This window comes from Choloepus didactylus, chromosome 17 (assembly GCF_015220235.1).
Source record: "Choloepus didactylus isolate mChoDid1 chromosome 17, mChoDid1.pri, whole genome shotgun sequence".
NCBI classification, from domain to species: domain Eukaryota; kingdom Metazoa; phylum Chordata; class Mammalia; order Pilosa; family Megalonychidae; genus Choloepus; species Choloepus didactylus.
The window spans coordinates 43,023,716-43,045,700 of NC_051323.1; the positions used below are offsets into that span (position 1 = coordinate 43,023,716).

Below are 21,985 nucleotides of genomic sequence, written 5' to 3' on the forward strand. Positions count from 1 at the left end.
AGCTATAAAAGATTCTTGAGCAGCAGAGCTACACAATGACAACTTTGGACTATACATTGACCAATAGCAGGGTACAGACTACACTCAAGGAAGACCTGTTAGGAGGCAATTTCCATGGTTCAGGGATACAACAAAGGTGGCACCAGAGGGAAACAGAAAGGCATGATTCAATGGTGGATGCATTTCAAACAAAGAATCACTGGCATGCCATTCACATCTGGGTCAGAAGTGAATCCAAGACACTGCAGTGATTCTGGCCCCCTTGCCTCCCATCACCCCCAAAGCCTCCCTCTCCCCAGTGCCTCCCCTAAGAACCTCCCACTGCAGACCACACATCAAAAATTCAGTCTGGGCCAGAATGCAGTCATCTTCCAGAGGGGCTGTAATTATTAGGAAGAAATTATTAGCCATCTCCCTGACTGTCAGTGTTGTAAGTATCTAAGGATGTTGCTATGACTACAAGGCTATTTGGGCACAATGGAGATTATGCAGTTGCTTCTTTTATTAGTGATCTGTCTGGCAGCACCAACTTCGCCTGCCAGGTTCGACTCAGAAAATATGGCTAGATTTTCCTTCTGGAACTTTGATGTGCTGGAAGTGATAGCAGCCTGAGCATGTCTGCTCTAGGAGGGCAAAGTCGTCCTCGTGTCTGAAGGGCTAGATCCTGAAGATGGTGAAGCTTCTGTGCTACTGATCTTGCCACCCTATTCAGTGTGCTTTCCCCTGCAAGAAGCCCAAGTCCTTTCCATCATTAAGAAAAGTATTTGATTAACTAATTCATTTCAGTATGTTCAGGTCCTTATATGTCTTTTCCAGTGGAATTTGCATTTCTAAAAGAGGAGCCTGAGAAGACAATGCTAAACCCAAGAATTGATTATGATGGACTCTCAGGCATTGGGACTTTGAGAGGGAGAGAAAAATCCTACAGGAGCCACTCAAAAAGCACATAGGTAACCAGCTGCTCCACTCATTTGCAGATTCTGGACAATTATATTCGCACAGGATGTGCCTTTCTGTGAGGGTGGTATATCCTTACCTCATTAATTTGAAAATAAGTCCTGTCTCTTTCATCACCATGAATCAGATAGAGGGACAGAGAGAGGGGGTTCAGAGAGGAGCCAGTCTCCAGTCAGATGAGTGAGCCTCAGTCCTGATTTCTTCCTCTTTGCTAGTATCGCCCAGAGAGGGATATATTTGTCACTTTAGATCTCAGTGTCTTCATCTGCAAATGGAAATCATGAAAGATGCTTCAAGAGGCGAGTCAGCAGAGGAAAATGTAGTCTACATCCTCTAAGATCTCTTCTAGCCCTCCAGGGCTTGGTTTCTGAACTGTGATTCTCAGGAATCCAAAGCTCCCAGCTGCTGCCTGTCCTGAGTTCAGCATACTCAGGCCCAGCTATGAAGGACTTTGTATGGAAGGAGAATGTCCCTCTGCAAGGTAAGAAAAAAAAAAAAAATCGAGCATCTTGCAGACTGTTTTATTTCCCAGAGCAGGCTTCTCTTCCCCAGGACTCAAGCAGACTCTTTAAATGCTAAAACCTGTGGGTGCATTAAAAAACTTAAACCAGCCACAAATTATGCCTAGATTAAATACAGCAGAAGCTCAACTCCTGGATCTAAAAGACAGTCACAGGAAGCATCCCTGCTTCTTCAGCCCCTCACAAATGAATACAGACAACCTCAGCAGAGCCTGGGAGGCACCGGGAGTGTGGGTGAGGTTTTGGAGACAGACCTCATCCACCGGCCATTGGAGCTGGCCCGGGAGGGACAAGTCACAGATAGAGTCTGCCTCAGGCCCAGGCAGAACGAGGGATAGCTTGGACGATGGAACCTGAAGGGGCACCAGGCAAAGCCCTGTTCCATAAAAAACAAACTGCTGCCACTTATTCCACCACTGCAGCCTTCAGGTTGGGGTTCAAGGGGCTGTTTTTGCCCATACAGACTCTTCTAGGGTTGCCATTATCCCTGGGAAAGGCCACGTATTAAGGAATCAGCGCTAACACAGGAACCATCAGCCATCACCTCATAGGGCTGCGGCAGCCCCTGAAAGCAGGAACAGGCAGAGGAGGCTGGGCAGGAAAGTGGGTGGGGACAGAGACGAGCTAGGGAGGAAGAGGGGCATCCCCTGGGCAAACCCTGTGTTTTAATTTCCTAGGCTGCTCAAAGCAATACCATGAAATGGTTCTGCTTGAACAACGAGAATTTCTTAGCTTACAGTTTTGAGACCAAGCAAATGTCCAAATCAAGGCATCATCAAGGAAACACTTTCTTCCTGTAGACAGGCTGCCAGTGATCCTTGGCTCCTTTGCCACATGGCAAGGTACAAGATGGCATCTGCTTGTCTCTCCCTTCTCTTCTGCATTTCACTGATTTCAGCTTCTTGCTTCCATGACACACATGCTCTCTTGCTCTCTCTCCACTCCATTTATAAAGGATTCCAGTAATAGGATTAAGACCCATCCTGAACGAGGTAGGTCACGCCCTAACTCATATAGTCTTATCAAAAGGTTCTACTTACAATGGGTTCACATCCATAGGAATGGATTAGATTTTAACACATGTTTTTCTAGGGTACTACAGCTTCAAACCACCACACCCTGGTTACCAGATTCTGTTCTAGTGCAGAGTGGAGACCATATTTTCTTCATTTGTGTCCCTAGTACATGGCACAAAGGAGGTGTTTGGTGACGTGTTTTTTTCTTTTAGAGGATTCTGGCTGTGATCCAGGCCTCTCCTGCATCTAGTTCCCATCTTACTCCATAATACATCTTGAGGGAACCAGTTTTTGCCCCTGCTACTCTCTTTCATCTCATCTGCTTTGTCTTTCACAGCATGTGTTCTTAGACTACAAGCTCTCACAACAGGCATGTTCCAGCTGAGTGGCCCAGTTCCTTCCAAACCCTTGATTTGTCCACTGAAAAGGGACACTGTCTTCCCCAAGGGTATGGCTGTGGGGGGAATCCAGCATAGAGAACACCCCAGCCAGCTAGATCAGCTGACTCAGGGCTGGGAAGCAGTGCAGGGGGGTCAGGGCAGGGAGATGTCACCACCAGATTCCATCAACATCCAACCCAAAGCAACAGACTCTGTCCAGTTCATCTCCGTGCCCCCATCCAGTGTAGGGCCTGCACACAGTAGGCCCTTAAGGAGAATGTGGGCCTGCATTTGAACCTTTCTGTTTGGATGGTGAGAGCAGAGCAGCTGCTGTTTTTAGAGAAATATCTTGGGGCGTTACAGAGTGCTAACATTGAAGTGACAAATGCTCTAAGGAAGAATATTTTCATCTTCCACAGACATTGCAGAAATGTAGTGTTGCAGTTTAATCATGAGCTCGCCCACAGCAAACATTCCACAAATAATGTCTAGTTCGAGAGGCGGTGAGCTCCGCCTTCACAAGTTTGGGATGCAGAGATAGCAGTGCTGGGAAGAGAAAGCAGGATGTTTGGGAGCCGTGCAAAGGAAGCAACAAGGCAGCCACCCTCACAAAATGTACCCAGCACTTTCTCTGTGGACATGGCCAAACCACAAGAGCCACGTGGACACAGTCACTCAGACAGACACTAGGGAAAGCTCTTCTCTTCAGGGAAGAGTTACAAGATCCAGGTTTCAGCCTGGTCCTGGTTGTGAGAACTTGCAAGCAGGAAAAACGACCCTTTTGGGTCTCAGGTAAAAAGTAGAGAAAAAGAACGGGCCTATCCCCTTCAAAATGCTGTTGTCAAGAAGAAAAGGAAAGGGATGGAATGGGACAAGACAAGACAAAACGAGACAAGAAGAGATTTATCAGGAGGTGTGCGAGCACTTGGGAAGTTAAAAGCAGCAGGCAAGTGCAAGGATGGCTAACTGTACAAGGCACTGCTGGATGAAAGGGGGCTGAGTAACAAGAACCTTAATTTAGAAAGCACTTTCACTTTGTATTAATTCACTTAGCCTTACCAAAGCCCTGTGAGATATTTACTGACGGTTCTATTTTACAGAAGGGAAACCTGAGGTTCAGAGGTACTTGCTGAATTGGCCCAGCTCACAAAATCTTAAGAAATGATCTTGAGGCAGAAGGGACAGGAAAATTGGTACTTGTTGAACATCTACTATATGGCAGACCCTGAACTAGCTCTTTTGTTCACATAGCACATTTAAACTTCTAGTCTTCCAAAACAGTGAAGCAGGTATTTTCCCCAATTTACAGATGAGGAATTTGAAATGCAGAGATTATGTAATTGATAGAACTGACAATTGAAGCCAGCAATATCTAACTCCAACCACGTTTATCCAGCTTTCCAGCGTATCACACTTGGGGTGACACAGGGTGTGAGTGAAGCCAACATAAAGGTTCTCAGTGTTCTGAGCATAACACTGACACCAAATGGCAAATATGTTCATATGTTTGCCATTTGGAATGTGTGATCATCTACTCAGCTAAGGTGAAGTGTAGCTAAGAAAGAGCTTTCTAAATAATTAAGTTTAGAAATGAGTTGTGGGAAAGGGTGTGCAAACCATTTAAAATATTAACTGTTTTAAAACTCCCCTATGTAATTTAAAAGTAACTGCTTGCCACAAACTGGTAGTTTGATTAAAGTTATTCTTATATTAGCATCCAAAAGACTGCCACTTGGCAATCAGAAAGATTTTAGGTTTTAAAAGGTCCTTACATAGCCAATGTGGTACAATGGAAAGAATATCATTGGGAAGCAGGTTATATACTAGCTTGGAAGTCAGAGTGCTTGGGTTTAGATTCTGTTTCTTCCTCGTTCTAAGCAGACAAGTTAATGTAAACACCCTAAGCTTCAGTTTCCTTATCTGTAAAAAGGAGCTAATAATAGTACCTACTTCACTGGGTTGTAGACAGGCTTAAATGAATTTAATATAGGTAAAGCATTTACCATGGTGCCTGGTATATGGTAAGGTAATTGGCAAGTAGCTCAAGCTCAGAAATTTGGGTGAGTCCCTTACCCTCTTTGAACCTTGCCTCCCTTATCTGTCAATGGGAATCATATTATGACCACTTAGAAGCTCCTTGGCAAACAAGAGAATATGAAATAACTTTGTCAGTCGTACATGCTACAGGACCACAAGGCATGGTTATTTGCCAGCCTTCTCTTCTTAGGAGAGTAATCTGGTTAGAATTTTGACCTGTGTAATAGGTACCAAGAAGTTCAGGGGCCTCTCTGATGGCCATGCCCTGGTCTGTTGCCATAGGCCATTTTTGCCATCTTCTCAATCAGGCACGAGTCAGACACTGGTCTTCTATGAACCCCCAGTAGGAGGGTCATCTGTGAAACTCTCCATATGGCCTTCTTAAAAGCCCCTCCACCATTCTCATTGGTGGGGGAACAGAAACGGCAAATGCACAGCTGTCTCCAAAAATGCTTCTCACAAGATCTGTCCCCAAATCTGACTTTCCATACCTTTTCTACACCCAATGTGGTTATCTGGGTAAGAACTATTTTTCAGGAAACTCTTTGTAATTTCTGTTGATAGTAACACACTTCCTTTGGAATATAGCATCAACCTTAGTGTCAGGGAAAACTCCAACTTTGACATTCTGTTTCATGGGCATTCTGCCCTAGCCACAAAGGTGTACTAGACCAGGGTCCAAATTGAAAGGACAAGTAACATCAGAAAGCGAGAGATGCAACATAACCTGCCACAAACTTTTATACATTTCTTCTCAGGTCAGTTTTCTTTTGATTCACTTTTCTATTAGTGAACGTGATTTCTTTCTTACCCCAATATGGTTTATGTAGAGGTTAATTGTTGGGCTAGGAGTAGGAATCTGATCCCAGGACTGATTTTCTGTACAATTCTATATGAGTTAGGCCAACTCTCTCTCCCGGTTACAATCTAGAGGGAGTCATCCTAATCGACTGCTGGAAGTTGTAAATAGAAAGTGCACAAAAAGTTCACTTGACACAGCCTGCCCTGTCATCTGTGCAGTTCTGATTTTCTGTACCATAGACTTTCTGATTCACATCATAGTAGAAGGATGGAGGGTGCTGACTATAGAATACTCTACCTAAGAGAGTTTGCCAACCACCTTCCTAAGTAGTAGAAGATCTTTCAGAGAATTAGCATACAATAAACAAAATTAGCATAAATAAGGTTCTGTGTACTCCAGAGAAAGCTTGTCCTTAATCTTGGTCTGCGCTCCAGTTGGGGTGAACCCATTGTAAATAGGACCTCTTAAAGATGCTATTTTTAGTTAAGATGGGGCCCAACTGAATGAGGGTGGGACTTAATTGGAATTACTGGAGGCCTCCCAAGAAGAAGGTCACAGGATGTAGGAGGAAGTCAGCAGTAACCCAGAAAAGAAAAGTGAGGGCATTGCCATGTGAGGGGAAAGCCAAGGAACCCCGAAGATTGCCAGCAAGCCAACACCAGAATGCCACAGTCTTCAGGGAGAAAACAAGCTTTGCTGATATCTAGGTACTGGACTTCTAGCCTCAAAACCACAAGCCAATAAATTTCTATTGTTTAAGCCAACCCATTGTGTTGTATTTATCATAGCGGCCTGGCAAACTAAGACATAAATGTTCCCAGGTTGAACTACGAAACACCAAAGTCAGGAAATGTTTTACGAAAAAGAGGAAGTCCAAGACTAAACAGGTTTGGGAAAAGCCTGCATACTTTTTCCTTCTCTTGGGCATTTATAATGAATATTATATGGTAAAGACTGAGAAGCATGTGGGAAAGACACTGCTTAGCTTTATTAACCCAGCATTTTCCAAACTTATTGGGCCCATTGTAGCCTTTCATTTGTAAACAGAGTATAAACATCCTGTGGATGTAGTGATTGTAGAGAAACACTGAAAGTTTCTAAGTTGCAAGACATTTAAGAGGTCAAAGAAACCATTTTGAACAGTTACTTGGGCACATTTCCAGAGGTAGCAAACACATGGTACAACACATCCCTCTGTTGAGCAACTCCCATCATGAACTGGAATCAGTTGCTATGGTAAGTCAGATAATGGCAAGAGCACAAACTGTAGAGGCAGAAAAAGATCTGGGTGCAACCACCAGTTCTGCCCTTCCTTGCATGTGGCTTTGAAAAAATTATCAACCTCTCTCAGCCTGAGCCTCCTCAACTCTCACATGAGGATGGTAATGATGCCTGTCTACCAATGTAGTGGAGAGGAATAAATAAAATAATCAATGTTAAGTGCTTGGTGTGGTGCCTGGTATATAGGAAGTGTTCAATAAATGTTGACCATTATTATTATTAATCCTATACCTGCTTTCCCAGCAGCACAAAACAAATCTATTACCATTTCCACCTGGCGGCCCTTCAGAATTGTAGGCTTCTCTTCCCAAGCAAAATACCCCAAGCACGGACAGTATGGTCTTGGTTCTTCACATCATTAGGAAAACCATTTGAGCATAAGTGACAAAATAAATTTATTTATTAATAAAATAGATACAGATGCTACTCTAGTACTAATTGTGTGCACTACAAAACATGCAAAAATAATATTTTAAAGGATGAAATATATACATGCTTTTGTACTTTTGCATCTTCATCTTGTTTTATTATATACTATTTTAAGTGGCACTAAAAACCTATTTTGCTCTCGCTAAATATATTATTAATATATTTTAGAGAAAGCAGAGTCATAGGATGTGCTTCATTACCTTTTAACCCTTAATTTAACACTGCTTAAAGCAATTCAAAGCTCATTTCAATACTAGATTTGAAGGGCTGTCAAACAAAACTTCACAAAAATAGGCAGGAAGAACCACAGAGATGCACTCCCCAAGCTGTCATACTTAGTGTTCAATCCTATACGTCTTTTATGCAAATATTTTTTTGAAATTCCACTAGTAAATGTTCTTCCCTAATATTAATCAGATGTTCTTACAACCTACCTGAACGATGTTGCATTTTTCTATTTTTAATGAAAGTGTTCAAAACCCAGTGAAAAGACTTAAACAACTTAGAAAATTGTATTTCCCTGTTTTTAAAATATGCAATATGAGAGTTTTCATAAATGATGACATGCAGCATTTTCAGCAATAAATTAACCATTTCCAAACAGTTTTTTTTTTTGAAATGTTCTCTTCATAGCATAAGTTTCTTTCAAATGCATTTGCATTCCCTCTTGTTACTGATACATTGCCTTTCCATTAAAGATTCAAATTAAATGCATCTAATTTGAAAATATCTGCTTTGTAGTGTTAGTTCTACAGGCACTTGCCATAAGATAAAAAGTCAACAAATTTGGATCACTCGTCTTCTTGTAAACAATGCATAAGTCATCTTTAATTTTGTCAACACTTTCCAATAATTTTCCATGAGGTGACCAACCTCTAGGTGATAAGATGGTCCAGACTAGAAAAGGTCAGGACCCAGAGACTAAACAGTCTCAGACAGGAGAGAAGGGTGATCCAGGCAGGTTTTATCAGCAGGAAACAGGAGGAAATTAGAGAAAGGGGCAGAAGGAATCTGGAAAGTTCTGCGCTAACTTCCAGAGGTTGCAACAGGGCACAAGGAACACTGGGCAGCAGATAACAGACCGACCTACTTAGGGATCATGAAGGTCCCACAGAAGACAACAGGGGCCTGGACAAGGAAGCAGCATTTCAGTACCCAAGAGAACTGGGAGAAAGCAAGACATGGCCCAGGTCCTAGCAGAACCAGGAAACCAGGAAGGGTTTCATTTATGATAACTGGAACCCAAGGCTGGAACATGACAAGAGAATTACAGTGCCTAGGCATCGTGCTAAGTATTTTATGAGCATTATCTCAGTTTGCTATGAGGGAAATCTTACCATTTCCCTGGGTTAATGATGAAGGACCCAAGTCCTAGAGACTTAAACTAACCTCTTAAGGCCACATATCTAAAAAGTGGTTACCTTCAGGATTTGAACCCAGATCCTCTGGTGCCAGAACTGTTACTTTTGAAACTCTGCTATCCTCCATGTCACAGCATATAGCCAGCATCCCATTGCTAAACCAAGATACTAGGTCAAAACAGAATCCGCAGCCAGGTGGTTGAGGCTGAGCTCTTCAAAATGCTGTCCTTGGGTTCATTAAATCTGTTCTGATTGTTAAGGAGTCTGGTATCCACGGCAACTGAGGCAAATTTGAACTGAATAGTAGAGTTAAATAATCCCAGATTGGAAGGCTCTCACTATTGTCTCATGTAATTCTTAACCTAAAAAACATTTTACAGAGAGAGAAACTGAGTTTCTGACAAGGTATGTGATCTGCTCTGTGTCATCCAGCTAGTAAGAGGTAGGCACTTAAATCCAGCATCTTTTCATTGTATTACAGCTTCCTACATACTCTCCCATCTAGCTCCAAAAATCTGTTTCTATACCTTGCCAAATCTTTATTTAATGATTCAGAAGGCAAGTTCACACCCTTTATAATGGTGTATGTGGAGATGCAAATCCTCAGTTAATGAGGATCTGTAGTTAATGAAAACCTTAATGAGGATCTGTAGTTAATGAAAACCTCAATATCAGTGAGTTTCATAAAGTAAGGGGTCTTTTCATATATGTAACTAGACATAATCTACTCTATCTCTTCTTTTTCATCATTGGCCTAATTTCTCCCAAAGTGGAGTGGAGAAATGAGTCAACTTCATCTAGGAGACTAAAAAAAAAAAACGTACTTTAAATGTAAAAAAAAAAAAAAAAAAATGGCTGAAGTGCAAGCAAATTAATTCTGTATCATTGGAAACCCATTAGAAATTAGAGAAAGGAGCTTAAACCCTGAGCCTTGGCTACTAGCAAATATGCTTTGGCAAAAATGACAGACACCTAAACTGGACAGACCACTAACAGCATCCTCTCCCTAAATAAAATTTAACTAATGCATCTCAATGGGCCATTCAAACCATGGCATGAACTTTTAGTTTGAACTGAGGCAGACATAAAGAGAACTGGTTCATACAGTCTCAGAATTGATCATTCTCTGCCAACATGGATTTGGGGTGGAATAGAGAGACAGAATTATATTCTTAGTTGGCATGTGTGAGGGAGAGGAATGTCTTGTCCTTCCGCCTTAATTATTTTATTCTCCTCAGTCCAGTGAGTTGAGTATTCACTGTTGGTACTCATCCACTGGCTTAACCTGATCATCACCAGGAAATCATGAAGCGATGGGCTGATGAGAACATGGGCCATTTCTGCTCAGGGAGCCCCTGCATCTTGCTTTCCCTTCTGATTCCCATCAAGTCCACACTTCTCTACTTGGCTTTACTTCTTGAGATATTGCCTCCTCCCCCATATTCAGTTCTGTCTCTTCTCCCCACCTTCCCATATCCCTTCCGTGGTCCAACTAGACACACTCACTTCTCTTAGTTCAGGCCAGAAGGCTTAACATTCCCTGAGATACCTGGTTTGCAACTTTTCTACAAGAAGTCCTCCCTGGCTACTCTAGCCCACATTACTCTCCCTTTCTCTGAACATTTAAGATACTCACAGTCAATAGAATACAGTTTAGCGCTAGGTCATTCTCTGCATGTTTCATCTATACTAGTCTTGGTTTCCTCAATTCACCTGCAGACTCCCTGAGACAGTGCACTGCTTTTGGCTTCCTCTCTTGAATGGGGGGAGGTTGTATTTGAAGGAAAACATTTAAACCAGCGCAACACACACAACTGTTACCTTACAAAAAAACAAGGACCCACCAGCACTACTGAAGGGTGATGAAAGCACTAATGATGTTTCTGACAATGAACCTTAGCACTGCAGGGTCACCTGCTAAAGAAAGGCAAGTGTATCATCCTTTCAGGTGGGAAGACATAGCGGGAAAGACATTAACCGTTCCCGGCAGTTGCAGGGACTCCACTTGGTTCATCCTGACCGGGGAAGTGCCCGCTTTCATTATTGCAACCTGAAGACTAGGGAGTCAGGCATGACAGGTGTTAACACCAGCTCAGAATGCGAAGCTGGCTGTTGGGAGGGGAGAAATGTGAGCCAGTTACCTTTCTTTAAAGCATCCATTTGCAGAACTTAAATTTGCTGACATTTTACCCTCAGGCCTTTGCCTGTATTTGAAGATAAACCCCATTTGAGTGAATCAAAATAATTTTGCAGCAAACAGTTATTTGACCAAAGGAAACCCATTGAGACATAGAGCATCTAGTTGATTACCCACTTCCAGCCTCCATCAGACATGAATTTATTGATCAAAGGGGAAAAATGAATTGAAAACTAAGTGTTCATCCAAACTCCATTTCCTGAGTTATCTTGGGGTTATATAGAGTTTTAGCTACAGAATTATCACCAATAATCCATCTCACTAGATGGTCACTAGATCTTTTGAAGTGTCTTAAACTCAGCACTACTGAAATAATTTTAACCATTTTTGCAGTGTGTTTGCTTTTCTAAAAATACCAAAGATTTCAATGCACATCCATAGATATCTATAGATATCCCATAAGTAGAGTCATTATGGAAGCTTATGACATTGGTATTAAAAAATGTACTTGTACCATTCTTACTGAGCAATCATGAATTATTCCCTTCCCAAGTACATAAAATTCTTACTGATTCACTACACAACATGGCCAGCTTGCTACCCATATAATGTCAAATCAGTTAGGTGTGATGAACAACTCCTTATATGTTCACCTCTTGACAGCACATAACAAACACATCGCTACCATAAAGAGTTTAATAAACACCAAGCATATATTATGTGCCAAACACTGTACCAATGTTGGTTTTTTAGGAAAAACAAGATTCTACCTTTATAGCATTCACAGTCTGTTTGAAGAGACAGACCTTGAATAAATCAATGCAAAATGATGTATAGTTCTGAATTTTGATGAGTGCTAAAATGGAAAAGTGCTAGAAAGGCTATGGTTACTGGGAATAAATCGGGGGCCCTAATTTAGATTTGTAGTCAGGGAGCTCCTTTCTAAAGAAATGACATTTGTAATTGAACCCTGAAGGATGAGCAGAAGTTGGCCAGATGAGAATTGGAAGGTGAGACTTCCAGGTGGAGCACGTGCAAATGCCGGGAGGCAAGAAAGAATGTAGTGTTTCTGAGAGAGGAAGCGAAAGCCACTGGGGGTGAAGTGCACTGAGGGAATGGGATGACATGATGGTGGAAGAACAGGCAGTGAGGAGTATAAATATTCTCTGAGCACTATGGGAAAGAACTAAAGCATTGAAAGCAGAGAAGTAAAACAATCTGATTTACATTTTTAAAAAAGAATGCTCTGTGTGCTGTCTGGAGAACTGATTGGAAGAGGGCAAGATTAAATGCATAGAGGACACTTAGAGTACTGCAGAAATCCAGAGGAAAAATGACAGTGCCTTATTGTAGAATAGTGTCAGTGGAGATGGGAGAAACTGGGTAGAATCAAATATTTTGGAAATGGACTCAAAGAGGACTTTGAGGCAGACTGGATATTGGAGGGTGAGGGAGAAGAATTCAAGGATGACTATCACATTTCTAGCAAACAATTGATGATGGTGCTATTCATGGGGAAGAATTGAGGAGGAGCAGTTTGATGGAGGTGGTAGTGCTGGGAAAAGTCTAATTTGCTGTGCCAATGAGACATCCAGAAGGATGTGTCAGGTAAGCTTTAATTAGAGATGTAAGATTAGAGCTTAGAAGGTAAATACAAACCTGGGAGGTGTCAGCATATTAATGGTATCGTAAGTCATGGGATAGACATGTCAAGATTATAGAGAAAAAAGGCCCAGGGTACAGGTAGAGGAGGGGGAGTCAACAAAGAAAGCCAAAGGGAGTAACAAAAGAGGAGGGAAAAAACCAGAAGAGTACAATATGACAGAAACCAATAGAAGACAGAGAGACAGGCAAACAGTACTGAATGTTCCTGAAAGTTCTAATAAAATGAGAATTAAAATTAAAAGTGTTCATTAGATTTGGTGGTTAGCAGGTAGATGGGTTTTTGACATGATAAAAGCAATTTTAGTGGAGAGGTGTGGGAGGAAATCGGATCGCAGCAGGTTGAAGATGAATAGGATATGAGAAAATTAATATGCCATGTGCAGACAACTCTTCCCAGAAATGTGGCTGTGGAAAAAGGAAGAGAAAACGGCTGGGGCTAGGCAGACAGCAACCATCAATGAGTCCATGTAAAATGTGAAATTCAGTTCAAATTGGCATCTGTCCTAGTCTAGGTTCTCCAAGAAATGTCTAAGCAAGGACTTGCATGCAATTAGTTTATTTTTTGCATCCAAACCCAAAGGAAAATTTTTGTCTAGGAAGAGAGAAAACAGGAAAGTCAAATCAAGGAAGTATTTTCAAGCTGATTGTCACCAGGAAATTGGGGCTCTATTGTGCTAGAGCTCTTCTAAAGTGTCAGGCAAAATATAGCTCAGAATTGTTCCCCAAGGATTGGAATAGGGGAGTTCACCACTATTCAAGAGTTGCCCAGTGGGGTGTTAACTCCCTCATGCTTCCAGATTTGGAAATGCTTCAGAATGGTGGAGCCTGTTCTTACAGGTGTCCCCGCTCAAAGGTGAGAGAGAAGCCCAGGACAGAAAATGAGAGACACTGGATGCAGATAAGGCAAGTGTCTGACAAGTTAAATTGGTATGCAGCTGGTTGCCATGGTAACAGCTGGAGTAAATGATGAACCAAGAGGATTTGTGGCAGGGCATACCAGGTGTCTGATATAATGTCTACCTTGATGTTCACGCAGTCTGCATCCTGTCCATTCTGGAGAGATGAAATGGCTTGTGTCTTTTTGGTGCCAGACTTAGCATGAATGTTCTCCTGATTACTGGACTCCAGACCTCCCTGCCACTGTTTAGGACTATTTACCCCAGTTAGCAGTGATACCCTTCAAGTAAATTAACTAAAAAAGGGTTTTGAGACATTCTTGGCAACAAGAGCAAGAAAAATTTTAGAACCATCCAACCAGTTATTTTATGAGCATATTTTGCATTCCAAACCTTCACACAGTGGCATGGGATTGTCAGAGAGTATTAAATATGCCCCCTGCTTTGATATCTTATTAAGGGATACAACATAGACACATGGGAAGATATCTAAAAATAATAGAAGGCTAGATATGATTAAATAGCAAATGTGGGATAGAATTGTGTCAGGCTAGTGGGTATTTAAGGTTATAGCAGTGTTTCTGTTGAGAATGAGTAGAATATCAGAGGTTATGGAGAGCAAATGTACAAGCTATTTGTTTTGGTAGATGCTTCAAACTCCAAAGGTTAACAGAAGCTGGCACTGGGTAGTGAAACAATAGGTGATTTTTATTTTCTTCTGGAGATGTTTGCAATATTTTTCCACAAGTTCCATAATAAATGTTTTACTTTTATATTCAAAGAATATATTTTTTAAAATAACCAAAGGATTCAGAACAACTGAAATGATCTTAAATTGCTTGTGGGAATGCGAAATGGTACAGCCACTTTGGAAAATATATTTTTGGCATTTCTTATACAGGTAAACATACAATACCATATAACCCAACAATCTTTCTCCTCAATATTTATCTAAGAGAAATAAAAACTTATGTTCACAGAAACATATACACGCGCACACACACACACACACACACACACACACAAAACCAAAAACCTGTGCACAAATTATTAAAGCAGGCTTTTTCTTATAATCACAAAACCTGGAAACAACCCAGATGTCCTTCAACTGTTGATTGGATAAACAAACTGTGGTACTTCCATAAAATGGAATACTACTCAGCAATAAAAAGGAATGAGCTAGTGATACACACAACATGAAATGATGTTAAATGCATTATGCTTAGCAAAAGAAGCCAGACTCAAAAAGTTGCATGCTGTATGTTTCCACATATATGACATTCAGGGAAAGGCAAAATTATAGGAACAGAAAACAGATCAGTAGTTGCTAGGGATAGAAGAGAGAGGAAGAGGTGAACTACCAGAGTGCAGTACAAGGGAATTTGGGAGAAGGACAGAACTATTCAGTATCTTGATTATGGTGGTAGTTACTCAACGATATGCATTTATCTTAACCCATAGACCTCTATACCAAAGTTAATTTTTTTATGTGTAAATTTTAAGTGAAAAAACAACACAACAAATCCTCCCCCCCCCCAAATAAAAATAAAAATAGAGCTAATGAAGTAGACAAAAGAATTGACCAAGATGGAGCATATATTGCATCATTGGGACCAAGAGGGAACAAAACATCTGAGAGCCTATAGGCAGGATTCACTGACTCTGAATATAAAAGCAGAGGACAAGACACCAAAATCTACTCCAGAGTCATAAACCCCAAAAGACTCATGGTCCTTCATAATGATGGGTGTATCAGTGAGGCTTCTTTAGGTTGCAAGCAACCTAAAACCAACTCTGGTTTAGGCAAGTGACACAGAAAAGGGAGATAGGAGTGGGGAGATAATGGAAAGATTCTTAGCAACACACAGGAGTGAGGGAAATGCCGAAGACTGGTGTGTTAGGTATGTCTCATGTGCCACTTGGAAATATTTTTATTGCTGCGGCAGCCAGGTCCACACATATTTCAACCAAACTAATGCAGGTGCAAGTGGACAATGCTTAGCCGGTCCTCATCCAACTCTCACTTCCTGCCCTGGGGCTTCTCTATCTCCACTGTATAAGAGGCCCAGCAGATACTCACTGGGCCCTCACAAATGTGCAGCCCAGAAGAGTTAAACTGTGAGGACAACTTTGACCAATAGGAAATGGAAGTCTATGGAGAAATGCTTCTACCTAATAGCCCCAGACCAACAGTTCTGAGGTTCATTTTATAAATCTCCTCAGACAAGTCCTTGGGATTAAGGACTTGTCACCAGTAGAGATGGTCAACTTAATAACTCATCCTTGTATTGATTAGCTTTCCTCCTCCCTTGTTTCACTCTCCTTGTCCCAACCCTCTAACTCATTCATTTCAGGTTCTCCCTCCTGGGGAAGCCAGGTCAAGACAAGCAGGATTGGGAGATATCCAGGATAGCTCTGGAAGTATGGACCATCTCTTAAGGTTGATGGCACCCAAAGACTCAGCTCTAACCAACCTCCAATCAGTTCTTAGGAGAAAGTCAGAATGACCCAGCTTAGGTCACATGTGCACCCTGGAATCAAAGGGCATGGGATCTCATGCTTGACTCCCAGCAGAATCAGTTGGAGTGGGGAAGGGGCAGTTCTTCAAAGAGAATTAGGAGGCTGGAAATAGGACATAAATAGAGGGAAATTCTATTTTCTACGTCTAAGTAGTTTTTGCATCATGGTATCTTATTTTCTTCTTTGAACATAAGTGCATTGTGGCATACTAGCCCCACTATGCTTGAAGTATAAGTTTCTTTTCTCTAAGGAATCAATGCTTACTAGGCCCTGGCTGGAACCTTAAAATAGAAATCATAAACATGTTCACATGTATTATGGGATTTTCTGGTAGGCTTTTCTGATAGCTCAAAGTTGATATTTTGATTTTGGAAAGATCATACTCTAACAATTGTTAAAATAGCCAGCTTCATTTTTTCTCCTCACTCTCATTTTGTCTCTCTCTGTAGGTTAATATCCAACACAGGTATTAAGCACTTGCCAGCTGTTCACAAGATTCAATCTCTCCAAAAGGTTCTACTGTAAGTTTCTTTATTGAGTGGTTACCAACTCTGTACTCAGTAACTCTTTTTCCCAACAGCCTTTCGGCCTCTGATATGCACTGTGTAGTCCCTGTCCTTCAAATGTGTTGCTCTGGGTAGCAGGTGAGCAGATATAGGGAGGTAAGTGGCAAGCATCCTTGGTTTTACTTGCAGGCAGCTAATCTCCGGTTAGAGCAGTCAACAGTCTCCTCAATAAGAATGTTGTCAATGGAGCCAGCTTGTGACAACATCAGAATTTTTCAATATTTGATGCTTTATATAGCTGCCCCTTTGCAACCCACCTGTCTTCTACCATTGTCTCCTCTTCCTTCCAGAACTTTCATGCTGCCTGAGACATAAAGGAAATATATGACAAACTAATTCACACTGAAGTGTTGTGATATGATGTATTTGTCTTTTTCCAAGGTATCTGTATTTTGAAGGAGGAGGAGAAGGACAATGTGTAACAGCAAGTTTATTTTCAATGGTGAAAGTGTAGGAATCTGGACAGAACCAAAAAAAGAGTGGGGAAGGGGTATAAGGAGCTAGAGAGGGAGGGAGGAGAGAAAGAGAAAGGCAGAGACTCTTCCCTAAATTTCTCAAATTGTTTTGATCAGAGAACTTCTCTAGTTAGATGTTGGGTCACACCTGACAAGGAAACTTGAAGGGAAGATGAGGAAGACAAACAGAAAAATAAGACTTTCTCCATTCTTTCATTCAGAAAGAAAAAAAAAAAACATTAATGATAAAATTGTTTTGGGACCCAAGGAAGGAAGAAAACTAGTTTTAAGAAGGGTATAGGGATAGGAGGAAAATGAAGACCCAACTAAGGAAAGTAGAGATATTTGGCATGGGGTAAAAGGTTGACTCAAGTGTCTTTGTCACATTAAGCAGACACCAAGGGTACAGGCAAGGATATTAAAGTAATATGTTAGAGAGAACCTTTATACTGTGGGATTAGCTAAGAAGCCTTCAGAGAGAAAACACACTGCATGTCTGCAATTCCATTTTCAAGGAAAACTGATATACTAGAGATTAATTAGAAGCCATTGTTTCTGAAATGTTGAGCTCATCAGCTTTCAGAATAATCATTGTATTAAAACATTACCTCAGCTAAGGACCACATCATGCCAAGTAATCTAAATGCGGGAAGGCTAAATGGTGAGGCTGACATAAATATCTAATTTGTCTGTACTTTTTTCTAGAGACATTCAAGATAACATAAACATCCATGCCGTTGAAAGAAATTCTTTCATGGGACTGAGTTTCGAAAGTATAATTCTGTAAGTAAGGAAAAAAAATCCAACCTAGTAACATTTGAGTTTTCATTTAATGATCTTGTTCTCATAATTGAATGATCCTTTTTTGTTTCGGTAACTTTGGCATTTCACCATTTAAATCACTCTCTGGTTCTGTTTTTCTCTCCTCTCATTTCCCATCTTTACATTTCAGAATCGCAACATGGAGTCATGTTAATAATTTATGATTCTGTGGTGCGATTCAAGTATTTAAAATTGCTCTTTGAACCCTCAGATCTATGGCCGACTGATCTTTGATAAGGCCCCCAAAGTCACCGAACTGAGCCATAATGGTCTTTTCAACAAATGGGGCTGGGAGAGTTGGATATCCATATCCAAAAGAATGAAAGAGGACCCCTACCTCACCCCCTACACAAAAATTAACTCAAAATGGACCAAAGATCTCAATATAAAAGAAAGTACCATTAAACTCCTAGAAGATAATGTAGGAAAACATCTTCAAGACCTTGTATTAGGAGGCCACTTCCTAGACTTTACACCCAAAGCACAAGCAACAAAAGAGAAAATAGATAAATGGGAACTCCTCAAGCTTAGAAGTTTCTGCACCTCAAAGGAATTTCTCAAAAAGGTAAAGAGGCAGCCAACTCAATGGGAAAAAATTTTTGGAAACCATGTATCTGACAAAAGACTGATATCTTGCATATACAAAGAAATCCTACAACTCAATGACAATAGTACAGACAGCCCAATTATAAAATGGGCAAAAGATATGAAAAGACAGTTCTCTGAAGAGGAAATACAAATGACCAAGAAACACATGAAAAAATGTTCAGCTTCACTAGCTATTAGAGAGATGCAAATTAAGACCACAATGAGATACCATCTAACACCGGTTAGAATGGCTGCCATTAAACAAACAGGAAACTACAAATGCTGGAGGGGATGTGGAGAAATTGGAACTCTTATTCATTGTTGGTGGGACTGTATAATGGTTCAGCCACTCTGGAAGTCAGTCTGGCAGTTCCTTAGAAAACTAGATATAGAGCTACCATTCGATCCAGCGATTGCACTCCTCGGTATATACCCGGAAGATCGGAAAGCAGTGACACGAACAGATATCTGCACGCCAATGTTCATAGCAGCATTATTCACAATTGCCAAGAGATGGAAACAACCCAAATGTCCTTCAACAGATGAGTGGATAAATAAAATGTGGTATAAAATTGCTCTTTGAATGATAGTCTCCTGTGATGCAACATCTGTTCCAAAGACAGAATAACTCATGCATCAACAGAACTAGTTATTGCCTGGCAAGGCTTCTGTTGCCCATAGAAAAAGACTGGGAAGGAGGCAGAATCAGGAAGATATGGCTATTCTCTCACAACCATGCCAGCCAGCTCCTGTTCCAGCCCAAGGAGAGCATAAGATGACGTCTCATTTTCTTGGAACAATCACTTTTTTAATGAGCTAGAGTTACTCCCTCTGACTTTCAGGAAAGTTTTACAGTACACTCTGTGTCGTTAATAAACTACTTTCTAATCTTTTGCGCCAGTAGCCAACAGGGCAGTTTACCCTCCCCAGGACAGCCAGGAATAGAGGACTACAGGCTACCCAAGTGTCTGTGAGATCAGGAAAGTCAGAGACACAGAATAACATTTGGGGGCCTAGTAATCGCAATTACATCTGTAAGGAAAGTATTTTATCTATTTTATAAAGTATTGTGTTTTAAAAATATATATACCAGTATGTGTTTTTTAAAACTTAATAGTATGTCCAAAAGGTAAGTTCCTTCCAGCCTAGAAATAATTTCAGCCCTTTTCAAAGCATTATGATTCAGAGGTCCAGCTTTTCAAAAAAAGGGAGTGATAGAGAAGACAAAATAGTAGACATAGATGAGAAACACTTTGATGAGTAAAGCTAAGGTATTTTGTGTAAATTAATTAGTTAGAACAATGAAAGCTTTGAAAACAGACTAGCAAAGGAATTGGATATGTGAAGGCAAAAATAAAATAGAAGCAAAGGCATGTATTGAAAGCACATAGCATCAGGAAAAAGATTATAGGTGATGCCTTTTCCTTTCCCTCAAAAAGCTCATGATCCTTGTAATGTGTACCTGAGGCGGCTGTTGAAATGAGGTGATGGTGGTATGGGAAGGATAAAAGAAAGGGAAAGTAGAACAAATAAACTAATAAAAATGCAAGCAGAATGAAATGTATGCAAAACAAAAGAGTAAGCAATTATTCTAAGAGTAAATAAGAAAGAATATATTCTGACTGGCCTGCAGTGTGAGGGTTAAAGGGAGGCTGAGAAAAGGAGGTTGTGTTTAAGATGGGCTTTAAAAGATGAGTGGGGTTTAGCCAGAGAATTGGCAGAGGGCAAGCAGAGGGAACAGAATAAACAAAGTCATGATGGTATAAAATATACAGGTTGCTTTTGGGAAATAGTGGGTATTTGAGTAGCACTGGCCTCCCGGGTTGTAAAATGAAGGCAACAGTAAAATGATTTCTGGGTTACATCATGGAGGGAGAAGCTCAGTGATAAATGTAATCTGCTGTACCTGGTTGGTTGTGTTTCTTTAAATCTTGATCTAAATGTACATGTCATTTTTAAACATATTTATTTTAAAATAATGTTATAATGTGATAAATTTATTAATAATAAAATATTCATTTTTATGGAAAATATGTAATTAAGAGGAAGTATGCTAATATCATTCTCACAGCTTGCACAATGACATATCGTTTTTGCCCATAAGACTTAGGAAAGGCATCCTGATCTACCTAGACTCAACTCTCCCACCTGGCGGCAAAATCCTTGAGGAAATAAAAACTGCTGGGGTAGCCTTGCAAAGCCAGACATACAAAAGAAATGTGCAGACCCCATCCACTTTTCACTGATTTCTGTTCATGGGCTATTTGATTCTCCAGAATTTAGGAAAATACTTCCCAGGAGAGGATAGTTTTCTTTTTTTTTTTTTAATTCATTTTTACTGAGATATATTCGTATACCATACAATCATCCATGGTGTACAATCAGCTGTTCACAGTACCATCATATAGTTGTGCATTCATCAGTCCAATCTATTATATATATATATATATTTTTTTACTGAGACTGCTCAGATACCATACAACTATCCAAAGATCCAAAGTGTACAATCAATTGCCCACAGCACCACCATACAGCTGTGCATCCATCATTATTTTTTTTTCAATTTTTAGAACATTTTCACTACTCCAGAAAAGCAACAGACAAAAAAAAGGAAACTCACATCCTCCCATACCCCTAACCGCCGCTCCCCCCCCCTTATTGATTCATAGTTTTGGTATAGTACATTTGTTACTGTTGATGAAAGAATGTTAAAATACTACTAACTGTAGTATATAGTTTGCAATAGGTATGTATTTTTTCCCTATATCCCTCTCTATTATTAACTTCTAGTTATAGTGACATACATTTGTTCTAGTTCATGAGAGAGATTTCTAATATTTGTATAGTTAATCACGGACATTGTCCACCACAAGATTCACTGTTGTATACATTCCCATCTTTTAACCTCCAACTTTTCTTCTGGTGACATGCATAACTCTGAGCTTAGCCTTTCCACGAAATTCACACACCTTTTAACACTGTTAGTTATTCTCATTACATGCTACCATCACCCGTCCATTTGCAAATATTTAAGTTCACCCTAGTTGAACATTCTGCTCATAATAAGCAACCTCTCCCCATTCTTTAGCCTCATTCTGTATCCTGGTAACTTATATTTCATGTCTATGAGTTTACATATTATAATTAGTTCATATCAGTGAGACCCTGCAATATTTCCCTTTATGTGTCTGTCTTATTTTACTCAATATAGTGCCCTCAAGGTTTCTTCATCAACCCATTTCTTTTAAGATGTTTTTGTTCGAACACTACATATTCCATCCTAAGTAAACAATCATTGGTTCCTGGCATAGTCACGTATTTATGTATTGAGCACCATCGCCACTCTCTACATGAGGACATTTCTTCCACAAAGATGGAGGAAGAGTCAAAGAAGGCAGAGAGGCAAAAGAAAAAGGCAAGAGAAAGAGGGAAAAACAAACAAACAAAAAAACTTGATAGTTGGAAGGCAACAAAAGGAAAGATAACATTAAACTAAAGTAGAATAAAGAGTCAGACAATATCACCCAAGTCAAGAGTCCCATACCCTTCCCC

At 40.4% G+C, this 21,985-nt stretch overlaps 1 protein-coding gene across 2 annotated transcripts in view; it reads left to right on the plus strand.

The window, feature by feature from the left end:
- The window catches only part of FSHR (follicle stimulating hormone receptor), a 203,831-nt gene that overhangs the window by 155,825 nt on the left and 26,021 nt on the right, over positions 1-21,985 (plus strand). Inside the window, exons 5-6 of one of the 2 annotated variants that reach the window (XM_037806961.1) lie at positions 16,452-16,523; positions 17,729-17,806. In XM_037806961.1, the coding sequence (XP_037662889.1) occupies positions 16,452-16,523; positions 17,729-17,806 (150 nt within the window). The remainder of the gene's footprint in view (positions 1-16,451; positions 16,524-17,728; positions 17,807-21,985) is intronic. The other variant, XM_037806962.1, reaches the window with a different exon arrangement.